Source organism: Homalodisca vitripennis, chromosome 8 (genome assembly GCF_021130785.1).
Source record: "Homalodisca vitripennis isolate AUS2020 chromosome 8, UT_GWSS_2.1, whole genome shotgun sequence".
NCBI lineage: Eukaryota > Metazoa > Arthropoda > Insecta > Hemiptera > Cicadellidae > Homalodisca > Homalodisca vitripennis.
Genome location: NC_060214.1, coordinates 6,222,343 through 6,237,766, shown reverse-complemented (window position 1 = coordinate 6,237,766; position 15,424 = coordinate 6,222,343). Strand labels below are relative to the sequence as shown.

Genomic DNA, 15,424 nt, shown 5'->3' with positions numbered 1-15,424 from the left:
AATCTATGACCTAGCATTAATACTTATGTCCTTTTTTGGTTTGTAAAGCTCTAATTTGGCTTCGTTCAGTGATTTAAAAAATCAGTACCACTATGTTTCGAGATCTGTAATCTGATCTCTTCTTCAGGTAAATAAATAACCTAATGCATTTTTGTTCTTCACAGTCCTTCCATTATCGAAAACAAACATCAAACAAAGAAAAGCTCTAATTAAGAGAAAAATTTAATATAAAAAACTACTCTTTTAATTTTAATGTTGGAACCAAAGTAAAGGTATTAATATTATTTGGAAATTCATATATTTTAAAATTCATAGCATCATTGACAGGATGTGAAAATATTTATATATATATATATATATATATATATATATATATATATGTATGTATATTTAAATATTTATAGATATATTTTTATTTTAGTAAAAATATAATTTTCTAAACATATTTTTTACAACATACAGAAAGATCCTGGCTTAAGTTTGATGCATGTTTTGTATAGTCATGACACTGGAGTATTACGCTAAATTTTTATTTTGCCAGAAAAAGTCCACAAATTTGCTAGGTATATAAAAGTGGCTAAAGTAGTCGTTATAATATTAAAAAATTTTTGATTTTTTTAGATTGACGTGTCTTCTTGAAACATTTTTGGTACACAGGTTATATCGGCTACTAAACTGAGTTAACCTACATTATTGTGGTAATGTATCAAGTTACAGTTGTAGAATCGGAGTGAAAAAGTAGATCGGGTTTAGAGCCCAGCCTAGCAGTAAAAGATCATAAGAGTGATTTGTGTATTTTAAGCCTTATGGGAACTGAAGAGGTCTGTCGTCTTCAAATTGGACGTGATTGTTCACAACGCTGGTAGATCCAAGATGGTGGACCAAGATGCTGAAAAATACGAAGGATAGCGTAGACGCAAAGGATGTGGACTTATTGAAGTTTTTGATTAATTTACCCATAGTAGGGGCTGTGATGGTTTATATTATCTGCCTTAAAGCTAGTTAACTTTATTGTATAGTTTTGGTCGGTAAGGAAAATCAACTGAGAGGAGCCAATCGACGAAGCCGTCATAAGACTTTTGCAAATGTAATAGTAACCGCTCTTTGTTCAACGGAAAGAGCTTGGATGTGTGTAACTAAGGAAAAAGATTTTCAACGATAAACGGTCAGTGTAAGATTTTCAGTTGTACAACTAATTTACATTAAAATGTACAAGAATTAAAATAAACTTGTATGACCTTGCAATTGATTATTGGGTAAAGAAATTACGCGATGAATGGAGGTTCTGAAGTATAGAATACGACAAATTAGCCAATTCTTTGTTTGAAGTTTATTTTTGACCAATGGAAGTATTGTGAAGGAAACAGGATTTTTCCGGACATTTGCCATCCATCGTTCAGTGATACAAAAAAAATCAGTAATACTACGTTTCGAGACCTGCAATCTGATCTCTTCTACAGGTAAATAACTAACTTAACACATAATTACAAACTAGGTTAAAATAAACAAATCATATCAGAGCGTTGTAACACGCATAAGTCAGGAACAAAAACAGTAAGTTATTTATTTGTGTAATTTATTAGATGTGTCCAAGCTTGCAGATATAATTTAGATCTCTCTTAAAGTCACAGGTTTTTAATTAAATACATATTTGAAAGTAAGTGAAGTTGACACACAACATGATGGTTGTGATTCCTTGGGGTCTAAGAGATGGGCTGATCTCGGGTGATCCCCAATGAACTGGGAAAGTACCTCTCCAGGGGTGACACCACCAAGGCGCCGCTCAAGACCGAAGGGGATTCGAATCCAACCAATGGTTGGGCTCGGATAAACGCTTATCTAGCGTCCTGCATGAGGTGGCCCTGCTACTAATAGAATCCCAGGATCTAGGCTAGTGCCCCGAGTGTGCACTCTGCGCGGTGACGGCCCTCGGCACCGCGCAGTAGTGGTGCCAGTCCGGGTATGACCAGTCTCGGCTGGTCTGCCCGGAATCGCATCACAGAAATTCGATTTGACTGGGGGCCTCCAATCCTACAGTGTGAAGCGACCCGTGCCTAAGGGATGCATGGTGCAGGGGTTGTGCGTCGCGAACGGAGCCCTTAGGGATTGGGCGCCCTCTCAAGCGTAAATCTAACTTGAAGCAGAGCTATGTAATCCCAATATTTAAGTCTGGAGATAGAGGGAACATAAGAGACTATAGACCCATTGTGATACAGTCTGCTCTCGCTAAGGTGTTTGAAAGTATCATCTTGAACAATATATATTTTCAACTCAAGAGTCGCATCTGTTTGGAGCAACATGGTTTCTTGAAGGGCCGCTCTACCACAACCAATCTACTGATGTTTCAGGAATATATAATGTCAGCTTTTGCAAATTCCTCACAGGTAGATTGCATATATCTAGACTTTAGCAAAGCATTTGATAAGATTAATCAAAGTCTACTTATATCAAAGCTCGAAGGCTATGCCATTTGGGGACCTCTGCTTCGTTGGATGAGTAGCTATTTGCGGGAACGTACTCTTATAGTCAAGTACGATGGAGGTACGTCCTTGCCATTCTCTGTTCCCTCAGGTGTACCACAGGGATCTCATCTGGGCCCACTGCTTTTTAACCTGTTTATTAATGATATTTCTAGTGCAATATCATCGAAGTTTCTTCTGTTTGCTGATGATATTAAGGTTTTCAGCATTGTTACATCTCCTCATGACCAAGAGGAACTCCAACATTCCCTTGACAGGATAAGTAACTGGTGCAGAGTAAATGCTATGGAGCTTAATATAGCCAAGTGTCTTGTCATCAGCTACACTCGAAGCAACACAGCCAGGCCCTTAGACTACTCTCTAAATGGATCCCCTCTTAAGGTAGTGGACAGAGTCAGGGACCTCGGAGTTATTATGACACCCTCCCTAAGCCCTTACGAACACATAATGCATGTTACAAATAAGGCCTCTTCTATGCTTGGGTTTATTGCCCGAACCTGCAAAGACTTCAGATCCCCCTCTACATTGGCTATCCTCTATAAGACTCTTGTGCGTCGTTTGTTGGAGTACTGTTCCGTTGTTTGGTCTCCATATCAGGTGGGCCACATTGTGCTGCTGAACAGAGTGCAGGTGCGTTGCTTAAGACTTCTTGGAGTTAAACTGGGATATAATTATCTTGCAACCCCCGTCGCTGAGATTGAGATGCTATATGGAATGTAACCTCTCCAGGAAAGAAGAAAATATATTGATATTTTACTCCTGTACAGGCTGGTGAACGGCTTCCTCGACTGTCCTCATCTAGTGTCGGATATAGACTTCTCTATACCAAGAGGTACCCGCTCTAAGACACTTTTCTGCAGAAGATTTAGGCCCACATATTATGCATCAAACCATGGAATATGGAGACTTCTAAAACTGGGTAGTGAGGCAGCGCACATCGATTTTTTTCACAATTCAAAATACACCCTGAAAAACAAATTATTAAATGTAAACACCTAACACATGCTTAATAACTAACAGCTACGATTGTATTAATTATTGATAGTATATTGTTGAGTTTCTAAATTTTATTAATGTTATAGCATTGGTCAACTATTTATTTATCGTTGCTGTTACTGTATTGTTATTATTCCTTGTTATTTATTGTTGTTTTTGTTATTCATATTTATAGTATATCACTCTGTTATTGCCTATGTTGTTCAAGTTAGAGCTTACATAAGACTGTGTATATTGATTATGATTTGTCATCTTGATTGCTAAGTATTTGATTTGTTGAATTACTTTTGTAAAAGTGGTGGAACCGTTGGAAATAAATAAATAAATAAATAAAATAGCCTTACCTGGTCATGCGGGGCTCTGACTAGGCGGACGTTTTTACTTCCTCGGTACTCGTGGGACCTTATGGAGTCTAATACAGATAAAAAACAAACCCCAACAGATCTTGATCTGGCAGTTCCATCCGGCAACCTGGCTTTGGATGTCTCTGCCTGTTCCTCATGCACAACTACCATCGAAGATGACTCAGCAGTTGGTGGTTCAGGTGCGAAGGTTGAATCCATGGACACAGACTCTGAAGCATGTGAACTGGATTACAACCTCGGCCGCAAGCTCTATTTTAAATTGCGCAAGCGGTGGGCGGTGGAGCAAAAGAAAGCTGATGGCACCTGGCTTCCGAACAGTGAATGGAGGAGGCAAACGGGCAAGATGTCAGCTAATGAAAGGAAGAAATTGAGAAAGCAGAGGGAGTCAGCACCGGGGGAAACTGCAGGCGCTGACTCTACTCCGAGTGGGAAGAGAGGGCGCTCGGGCGGTTATTCGGCGGAAAAGCCCCTGCCGAAGAGGCGTCCGACCGCACCTCCTGAGCAAACAGAGCGAGCAGGCACAAATACCAATCCCTCAACGGAGGAGGTAGGGGGAGACATTTTCATGGAAGTTCTGACGGGATGCAAGCTTGCCTTGGTCTCTGAGAGCTTTCCATAAAGACGCTTATCGGATGAAAAGGCCGTGGAGCTGCAGAGGCGCATCCTTGACGAGATAATTTCAGCGGGGGGGGGGTGTGCCTGCAGTTTAAGAGGTGCTTCCTGGAAAGGGGGGCTCTCGTCATGCTGTGTGGCAATGACGAGACCAAAGATTGGCTGCGGGGTCTGGCTCTAGGGCTGGGGTTCGGTGGCCCTGGGGGGGATAGGTGTGATCTGTGGGGACTATAGAGAACTCATAAGATCTATCGAGGTCTTCCTCAGGGTCGATGGTCCTATGGCCGAGAAGGACTCAGCGACCATTCTTGGGCCCATTGGAAAACTGAATGTTGTGATCTCCATGTCCGACTGGAAGGTTGTTGGAGATGTGATTTTGGTTGATGCACATTCTTCAGCTACTCTTTAAGGGAAGAACTGGAGGGTGTTCATTGGTGTAGAGCAGGTCCAGCTGAGGACGCGGGGTGGGGCGGCTGATCATGGGGTCAAGGTCCTTCAGGTCAACCTGCAGCACAATAAAGCTGCTTCAGCTGTATTCTGTAGACGCTTCCTGTCGGAAGATTTTCATGTGACCCTGATACAGAAACCTTGGATTTGCAAGGAAAAAAATATCAGGACTTTCTCTGACAGGGGTAAAAATTGTTAGTGCCCAGATTAATAATGCCAGTGCTTGTATTGTTATAAGCAACACGGTGGACAGCATTCCTGTTCTGAAATTTTGTTGCAGGGGTCTCGCCACAGTCAGGCTGATGGTGGCTGGGACTGCTGATTCCATAATCTTACCTCCCGTATGATGATGTGGACTCTATGCCCTCCAGAGAGTTGGTGGACCATATTGGGAGGAGCGGATCAGAGCTGGTGGTTGGATGCGACGCCAACTCGCACAACGAGGTGTGGCGCAGCACCAACACTAACAACAGAGGTAAGTCGCTTCTGGAATACATAATGTCCCGTAGTCTAATGATCGCAAATGTGGGAAATGTTTCCCATCCTCACGTTTCGCACGAGGATGCGTAGGAAGGTGATAGATGTGACCATGATAACGGAGGGTATGGCTAATCGGATATGCGGCTGGCATGTGTTTGACGAGCCCTCCCTTTCTGATAATGCTGACATCTTCTTTAACATCGGAGAACTGGTGCTTGAAAAAGTTCAGTAAAGCAATCCGAGAAATACAAACTGGGTATAATACAAGGAAAACCTCAGGGCACAATTAGAATCTGCCTCCACTAATGGGAAACTGATTCACAACACGGTGCAGCTGGACAAATCTGCCGACAGTCTGACCTCTGCGATTGTGGGCTCTGTGAGCTATTAGCAAAATCCTATCTCGCCGCTTGGTGGTCTCAAGGACGATAGAGGTGTTTTAAATTACTGAACCGGAAAGAGTTCTAAAAGTTATGATGGGAACACACTTTCCGGACTGTATTGTTCATGACAGTGAGGGAAGACCTACGGGGCGTGCCACTCATTTGCAATGGAGTCTGGCACACCGTGTCGTAACCTTCAGAAGGATCGCGTAGGCGATCAACTCTTTCAGTCTCTATAAAGCTCCTGGGGGAGACGGGGCGAGACCGGTTTGCTTGCAGCAGGGGCTGGATATTCTCCTTCCCCAGTTGTGCAGGCTGTTCAGAGCCTCCGTGGCCCTCAGGTACATTCCACTATCCTGGAGAGTGTCCAGAGTAGTGTTTTATACCGAAGCAGGGGAAGGCTAGCCTGGATCGACCCAAGTCTTTCAGGCCAATATGCCTGTCCTCCTTTCTTTTCAAAACCATGGAGAAGATGGTTGCTAGGTTTGTTTGGGAGAGATCTCTTTTGGAGCGACCTTTACATCCAAATCAGCATGCCTACACTCCAGGAAGGTCATGCGACTCGGGCCTGCATCAATTGGTATTGAGAAGACGCTGGCAGCAAAAGAGGTAGCCATAGGTGTCTTTCTGGACATCAAAGGAGCCTTTGACAATGCAGCCACTCAGGCGATTATCAATGCGGTCTCTAGACGTGGTATTGATGGTCAAATATGTAACTGGATAAGGGCCTTCCTCACAGACAGAGTGGTTGCTACCACCCTCATGAGAGCAAGTGTCAGTGCAAGGACTATGGGGGCTGTCCGTAGTGTGGCGTCCTTTTTTCCTCTCCTGTGGAACCTAGTTGTGGACGACCTGCCAATTTCTTTGAATAGTAGCGGTATCTTTGCACAGGTGTACGCAGATGGTATTGTGATTCTTGTGAGTGGCAGGTTCAACACAGCAGTCACTGAACTGACCAGTGCTACTCTGAACATATTGGGAAATTTGTGCGATGAGTTGGGCCTCACTGTCAACCCCACCAAGGCTACTGTGGTTGCCTTTACCAGGAGGTGACAGATGCAGGGCATTGGTCCATTTCTATTCAGAGGCTCTTCCATTGAGCTGAAGTCCGAGGTCAAGTACCTAGGCGTGATCCTAGATAGGGTTCTAAACTGGGGACCTCATCTAGAAAGGGTCATCACAGGGGGATATAGTCTTTAATTCAATGCAGACGCGAGATAGGTGGGTCTTGGGGACTGAAGCCGAGGTTTTGTACTGGTTTTATGTTTCCGTATTCAGACCTGCACTAATGTATGGAGCTGGTGTGTGGTGGCCAAAAACTTAGGCCATGACGGTGGTAGCTTGTCTGGCGGGTATCCAAAGGATGGCGCCTTATCACTGGAGCTTTTCCTAGTGCGCCAGGTGCAGCTCTAGATTGTTTTCTCAACCTCGGCCACCTGGACATTGTTATTCGGACTATGGCCAGGAGGAGTGCCTACTGTCTTCAGCAGATGAGACTCTGGTCGGGCTGCAGCAGTGGGCACTGTAGAATTAAAATCCTGATTCAGGAGGATGTTCTGCACATGATCTCTGATCAGATGCCACAAAAGTTGTCATTTGACAAACCCTTCTAGGGATGATTGGTCGGAGGGAAGGAAACCTCTTCCACCAGCGGAGCTTAAATGGTTTTGCAGACGGCTCTAAAACAAAAAGCGGCACATGCGCTGGAATTGTGGGAGTGAGGCCATGTAGGGAGCTGGTGGCTTCTATGGGTCCGTATCCTCCAGTTTTTCAGGCGGAGGTCGCAGCCATTATGGAATGTGCTCGTGAGAATCTTCGTCTGCGATATAGGAGCAAGACGATTAACATTTTCACGGATAGTCAGGCAGCACTGATGGCGCTGGACTCTTGTGTGGTCAAATCCAAATTAGTCTGGGATTGCTATCAAGCCGTTTCCTCCCTTGCCAGAATCAACAATGTGGCCGTTTGTTGGGTTCCTGGTAATGGAGGGATCCCTGGGAATGAAAGAGCTGATGCCCTGGCCAACCGGGGCTCAGCGTCAATTAAGCCGAACCGTTTTGCGGTGTTCCAAGGTGTGAATCCTTTGGGGGCTGTCTCGAAATGGGTTCGCGCGGAACATGAGAGAAGGTGGAGGTAGCATCCGGGCATGAGAATGAGCAGAATGGTACTACAGTCGCCTTCCTCCTGAGTGGCCTCGGACCTTCTCTCACTAAATAGCTCAATGTCTTCTCGGGTTATAGGTCTGATCACGGGACATGGTCACCTGAGGAAGCATCTTCACAGAGACGGGATCCTACAGGAGGATCCGCTCTGTAGAATGTGTGATGAGCAGGATGAAACTGTCGAACACTTGCTCTTTGATAGGAAGGAAGCGGTATGCCATCTTTGGTAGTTTGGACAAGGGTGGTGAATTTCCCCAGGAGGACCTGATAGGTAGTTTTCGGCGGTTTGTGGAACTGCTGAAATCATAGACTGACAGGCCTCATGGTGTGCTTCCGGGGTGCGCAAAAAGCCCTTGAGGCTTAAGTGCATGGCAGTAGGCCTCCCCATAGAAGAAGAAGAAGAAGAAGAAGAAGAAGAAGAAGAAGAAGAAGAAGAAGAAGAAGAAGAAGAAGAAGAAGAAGAAGAAGAAGAAGAAGAAGAAAGAAGAAGAAGAAGAAGAAGAAGAAGAAGAAGAAGAAGAAGAAGAAGAAGAAGAAGAAGAAGAAGAAGAAGAAGAAAGAAGAAGAAGAAAGAAGAAGAAGAAGAAGAAGAAGAAGAAGAAAGAAGAAGAAGAAGAAGAAGAAGAAGAAGAAGAAGAAGAAGAAGAAGAAGAAGAAGAAGAAGAAGAAGAAGAAGAAGAAGAAGAAGAAGAAGAAGAAAGAAGAAGAAGAAGAAGAAGAAGAAGAAGAAGAAGAAGAAGAAGAAGAAGAAGAAGAAGAAGAAGAAGAAGAAGAAGAAGAAGAAGAAGAAGAAGAAGAAGAAGAAGAAGAAGAAGAAGAAGAAGAAGAAGAAGAAGAAGAAGAAGAAGAAGAAGAAGAAGAAGAAGAAGAAGAAGAAGAAGAAGAAGAAGAAGAAGAAGAAGAAGAAGAAGAAGAAGAAGAAGAAGAAGAAGAAGAAGAAGAAGAAGAAGAAGAAGAAGAAGAAGAAGAAGAAGAAGAAGAAGAAGAAGAAGAAGAAGAAGAAGAAGAAGAAGAAGAAGAAGAAGAAGAAGAAGAAGAAGAAGAAGAAGAAGAAGAAGAAGAAGAAGAAGAAGAAGAAGAAGAAGAAGAAGAAGAAGAAGAAGAAGAAGAAGAAGAAGAAGAAGAAGAAGAAGAAGAAGAAGAAGAAGAAGAAGAAGAAGAAGAAGAAGAAGAAGAAGAAGAAGAAGAAGAAGAAGAAGAAGAAGAAGAAGAAGAAGAAGAAGAAGAAGAAGAAGAAGAAGAAGAAGAAGAAGAAGAAAGAAGAAGAAGAAGAAGAAGAAGAAGAAGAAGAAAGAAGAAGAAGAAGAAGAAGAAGAAGAAGAAGAAGAAGAAGAAGAAGAAGAAGAAGAAGAAGAAGAAGAAGAAGAAGAAGAAGAAGAAGAAGAAGAAGAAGAAGAAGAAGAAGAAGAAGAAGAAGAAGAAGAGAAGAAGAAGAAGAAGAAGAAGAAGAAGAAGAAGAAGAAGAAGAAGAAGAAGAAGAAGAAAGAAGAAGAATGAAGAAGAAGAAGAAGAATTATGTGTTAGGTTAGTTACCTGAAGAAGAGATCAGATTGTAGATCTCGAAATGTAGTGTTACTGATTGTTTTGAATCACTGAACGATGGCAAATGTCCAGAAAAATCCTGTTTCCTTCACAAATTAGGCAACTGCTAGCATGATAGATCGGCCTAATGCATTTTGGGCAACAGCATGTGGTCTAGCAATTACATAGCCGGCCAGGATCAGCTTGTTAGATGATGGGGCAGTTTGGAAAGCTAACTGGCTCATCTTTCTGTAACAGCTTACGTTGTATCCAGTCATAAAGCAAACTTGACAACGCTTTATGACCAGGTTCGACATAGATATCAGTCATACCAACTTGTAGATGCAGATAGACACATGCTTATATGGAGAAATGATAGCCAATTTTCTCTGAATAAGAAAATAACATAGTTTTTTTAATTAAAAAGATATCGGAATTTTCCATAAGTTCATGTCTGCACTGTCCCGTTTTTATGTTAATTTAAGAGACTATTGGTAAGATCATTTTTATTGAACGGCTTATGTAAATTTTGAGTCTAAAACAATACAGATATTTTGAATTTCAATGTGAAAAATAGGTTACTATATCATATTGGGGATTTTGTTAGAATTATGTTGGTGATTTCTGATGGAAAATTAGTTAATTCAAATAAGAGTTGTTGGTATTGGAGAGGTATACAATATTTTCCAGCTGAGAATAAAATTTTAAAAACAGTTCTCAACGAAATTTTATTCATAATGAAAAGACAATATGATTTGGAGTACATCATTATATGTTACAAAAACTTGAACATGGCATTTCGAAAACTTGTAGCTATTGTCTTCCTCCAAGTGTCAGCCTAAGAACAACGATTATTATGGACAAAAATGATCAAATCACGAACCATGGCAAGATTACACCAATTAATACTTGACAAAAATAAAGTTGCATGTTAAAATATAAAAAATATACCCTAGATCAGCCAAGCCATAAAGCACAAACAAATTAACACTACACACCACCGACGTGCATAACTTTCGTGAATGCTTAACTTATGTTTTAGAATTTGACACCTGAAGACGCACGTAGATACCAATTCTCGAAACGTTGTGCCAGTGTTGGTACAATGATAACAAATGCCCGTAATCCTACTATAATTACAAGTAATGCATTGTCAACGACTAAAAACAAATAATACCTACTGTAATATGTGTTGTAAAGGTACCGACTTCTAAAATATCGACACCAAATCACTCCACTAACCCAAAACGCAAAGCTATGAAGTTAGTTATTGGCAATAATTTTTCATGTTGATGTCAGTTAAAACAAAGTCTCACTTGTTCACAAAAACATTCTCTCATATTTGATTCAACGGTTAGCGATGATCCTGGTATCCACAGACCTATAAAATAACACACCGCGGGCATCAATATTTACTGGCCATTCCAGTCCGATATTGCAGGTAACTGTAGTGACTACATCAGCTGTTGACATAACCTACGAGCCGCTGGCTGTGCCACACCAATTTATTACAGACTCTGGTTTCGCCTGCTGGCTTTCATACGCTTTTCACAATCATGTAATTGTAACTATGTTGACAATTTCTGAGTTGATTTAATAATCATCAAAATTTAAGTTCATGAGCGCGGTATTTAATTTGGCGCATGCATAAGGTAAGATATCTGCAGAGATTTTCTGTAACACTAGCATTTTGTAGAGAAGTGTGTGAAAGGCTAGAATTTAATTTTGTATTAGACTGAAATGGTAAATTACTATTTAAAGATTTTTTATTTGACATTCTGTAGTTACGTTGTAGGTATTTTTATACTATTAACAATTTTACATAAAATTAATTTTTATCAAAAATGTTATCTGAATAAATAATTTTTTTTCAAATTAGTAATTTTTGTAAAATAAATATTTTAGCCGGTTAATAAAAGTATTTAGTAAACTAGTGTTTTGTTATTCTGGTAGGAGGAACACTGTAAAATAGTACACCCACGTAATATTGTTGTCCGAAATTCAAATGATACGTTGGATTTTTTAGTGTCCCTTGGATTGATTCAAATGCATGTTCATAAAAGTTCATTATAAATAATATTTTCCTTTACGTACATTACAATTTTATATGTTATACAAATTCAAGACATCATTCATATTTTTAAATTCTCAAAAAGCGTTTTCGTAAATTTAATCAACGGCACAAACTAGTCATAGTTTGTAAATATCTTTTTCTGACAGTTTGTTTTAACTATTAAGCTCAAGTTAATTTACATTAAATCAATTAAATTCTACTTGCACTATTGCAATTAATGATTGATAGCCAATCTGAATCCTTCAGCACTTTTTTATATAGTCTAAGTAATGCTTTGGTGGCTTCAGCATACGAGTGCAATAGAAGTTAGGTTCGTTTTGGGCAAAATATTTATGTAATATAAATAAAAGTGGATCTAAAATTGACCCATGAGGGACACCACATACATTATTTTCGGCAGATGGAATAACATTTCTTTTAATAGCGTATTTTGTTCAAAGTTTCCCATAAAATTGTGACATTTATTATAAACACTGTATATTACTTGCTAGGAAAAGGATTTCTTCGCGTTTTCAGGTATTACACGAGAACATATGCGTGATATTGAGTAGAGAATTTAACGATAAAGGCGAAATTTCACAACTACTCTCCTTCAAAACAGCACAGGCCAACCGTTTCGTTTGAAATACGCACCCCTGAGTTGCTGATACTGCAGATTTATGGCTAATTACCCAAAGTCACAGACACTCCAATTATTACACTAAATCACGTCTTCTTATCGCAACAATCGATATTAATTTACTCCGACGCTTGTGAGACGCCAACTTAATGACGTCAACATTCATAAATCATCGAAGTGAATCGCCAAACTTGGGCTGCAAGCGTCTTTGATTCTTTGCTCGTTTTCTTCCATCATTCAGACTTCTTATAATAGATTGCTAATAAATTTGGGGTTCTTTAATTCGCGATTATGTTTAAACTGTATTAATGATTCGAATTCGTATGTGACAGAATTTAAGTATTCATCTTCCTTATAGTTTTGACTCTACCTGATAAAATATATATTTTGCTTGGTGACAGCCATTATAAAAATATGAGTTCTAAATTCCTTGCATCTGTATTAAAACATTAGTAGAAAACGACATTCTGGGCAAAAATATTTACAACTTTTAGGCATTTAGCCGTAGTCAGCATTCTTAACATGAGAAATAAATGAAATACTATGTCTCTAGGGAGGCCTTCGTTCTATGAAGACAACGATAATTCAGAGCATTTTCTTTACTTTCCCGCAATATTTAAAGGTAAAATGTCACAAAAGAAAACTATACGGCTAGTAATAGCAAGGTGTCGACTAGGTTATTAGTGCAAACCAGTAAGAACGTAGCCAGGAAAACATTGGGGGGTCCAGACAACTGATATTTTCCCATATTGGACAGAGAGTAAGGGTAAATTTTGTTCATTATAAAGTTCTTGACCCGTATCTGTGTTGAGAACGATCGTTCAGCAGTACATGTTAGTAATACTGGATTATTTAAATAATAATCACGTTTACTAAAAAAGTAATTGACAAAATTTATAAAATTGGGTAGGGGGGGTCAGTCCCCTTGGACCCCCTCGCTAGCTACGTCCTTGCAAGGTAGTGTGAGTGTTGTGTGCAAGTGAATATTTCCATTTTGTACTTTTTGAAATACGTGTAATGTAATCGAGTTAAAGCCCTTAGCGTTCTTAAATTACAATTAAAAGTTACGAATTTTATGCAGTTTTAATTTATTGTCCAAACTAACTGTAAATCATCAGTGGAATTGTTTTATTATAAGTGAATAAACGAAATGAAGTAGATTGAGGGAAAGGTCTATGTAGATAAAATACTTAAACTACTTTTATGTTATTTTTTAATGTTTATTTTTGATGATGGAAGGATTGTGGAGGAAACAGGATTTTTAAGGACATTTGCCATCGTTCAGTGATACAAAAGATCAGTAACACTAAGTTTCGAGATATGCAATCTCATCTCTTCTTCAGGTAAATAACGAGTCTAACACATAATTACAAACTACTTCTATGTGTGGTTCCCCAACTCGGCAAGTGACCTCTTATACTTTCCTGTTGGGCTTAATATTGAGTCGAAAGTGATAGATTAAAATAAAAATCGTTATTTTCTATACAGTTGGTACAACTGAACCTCTTAAGTTTACGCGGGAATGAGAAGCGCGGCAGGGGAAGTTGTTCGAACAGCACCCAGTCTGCGCCACTAATCTCGTGCAAGCCTTTGGGAGATTACTTCTTGACCGAATACCGGGGTTAATGTTAATAATTTTGAAGAATTATAATTATTCTTAAAACGTCTATAGTTGGCTCTAGTTTCTTAATTTTTCGAAAACTAATTGCGTAAACAGGAATATGTTCGATAAAAAACGGTAGAGTGTAAATTTTAATGTCTGGTTTATACAATAGAAAGTGAAATTTGGAAAACCCTGCTTATGAGAGCCATACAGTGGAAATGAAAGTTAGCTTTAATTTGACTAATGTTTCCTATAGATCATCCCAAAAGTAAGGGCACGATTTGTGATCTCCTAGACCCTTGCTTTCGGCTTCGGTAGAGCACACCCTTAAGCTCCAGTTCACCTTCCTTTTGTGCAGCGTCTGGAATCTGACCCCGTCACAGTATTGACTCCTGGAATCTGGAGTCATGTTCATCTGAAGAGACAAAAAAAGTCGGCGACAAAGAAGCTCAAAATATCTCCTCACATTGTTTCAACATCAGAGTCACAATAGGTGAAGAGGTATTCTTGTTGTCTCATCAGGTGCACAATTGAGTGCACTACGATGTTTTAGACTCGATCTGTAAGCACGGTGGAGCAACCGAGTTTTCTACACATACACACTCTGATGTTGAAAAGACGAGATTTCATTTTGAGCTTCTTAAGTAGCCGACCTTTTTTTATCTCTTAGTCGCTGGCCTAAACATGAGGAGTACCTTCCTCTACCTGTTTTGGTTGCGTTAGCTGGAACACCTTCTCTTCTTTCAAGGTGACATGCCTGAAATATAAAGCTCATTGTCCTTCCTCAGGGGTCTCGGCATGAGGCGGCCCTTACCACAAACCTTTCCCATCCTGAAAGTCCTATCACTCCGGAAGCATGCCAAAAGCCTTTTTAGGATTAAGTTAAATAAAAGGTTTTCTTACCTTCTTGTCCTAAGTGAAAAAAATCGGGCGATATATTCAGTTGAGATCGTGTCGTGGTAAATATGTATCTCAAGAGTTGTTGATGTATGGTGTTTGGTCTTCTAACAGACAGAATTGAGACTGAGATGAACCATTCTGTCGGAGTTCGCCACACAATGTGTTGCGTCACAGGCTTGACTGAAGTTGCCTGCGAGGTTTCAGATATATAATTCGTTTTGCTGTCTATATGACCTTGTAAACGGATAGACTGATAGGAAAGATAAAACTTCTCCATCCCCTCAAGTGATAAGCTTCGTTAACGCGACTGATAAAATTGCTACAGAGGGAAATTGTTAGATCAAACTGTGAGTTCCTTGTTGGATGAGATCATGTGACCTACGTTAAACACAGAGGGTACAAAATTGAGAGTCTAGTCTCCTCTTTTGAGGGTGATCAGACTAGTGAAGGAGGTTTCTCGGGGTTCGATTTCTTCAACGATACCAATATTTTGACTTTCAAAAGGAGAGTCCGTAATATGCTTCCATCTCGAGTTGGCGATAACACCGAGTTCTCCCTTTTTTATTATTTAAAAAGGAGAGGCAAATTCCTTTTTGAACCTTAATCTGCCCGTCCTCATGGGCCACTGGCCTATGCGAGGATCTAAAACAGAATAAGGGGGAGAGTCGATACAGTGCAAGGTCGATGGTACTGATAAAAAGTGCAACGGTCACAGATAGGATTTGAACCTGCGCTATCTCTAACTCAGACCCAAGTCCAACGTCTTAGACCACTCGGTGATC

General features: G+C 40.2%; 1 protein-coding gene across 1 annotated transcript; it reads left to right on the top strand.

Moving 5' to 3' along the window:
- The first annotated feature begins 2,765 nt into the window (after window positions 1-2,765).
- On the top strand, window positions 2,766-3,200 carry LOC124367196. Its single transcript, XM_046823848.1, has one exon. The coding sequence runs from the start codon at window positions 2,766-2,768 to the stop codon at window positions 3,198-3,200; it is 435 nt and encodes a 144-aa protein (XP_046679804.1).
- The last annotated feature ends 12,224 nt before the right edge of the window (window positions 3,201-15,424 follow it).

Bases quoted from the DNA above. Each gene is read 5' to 3' on its own strand.
- LOC124367196 (XM_046823848.1), top strand. From the start codon at position 2,766: ATGGAGCTTAATATAGCCAAGTGTCTTGTCATCAGCTACACTCGAAGC.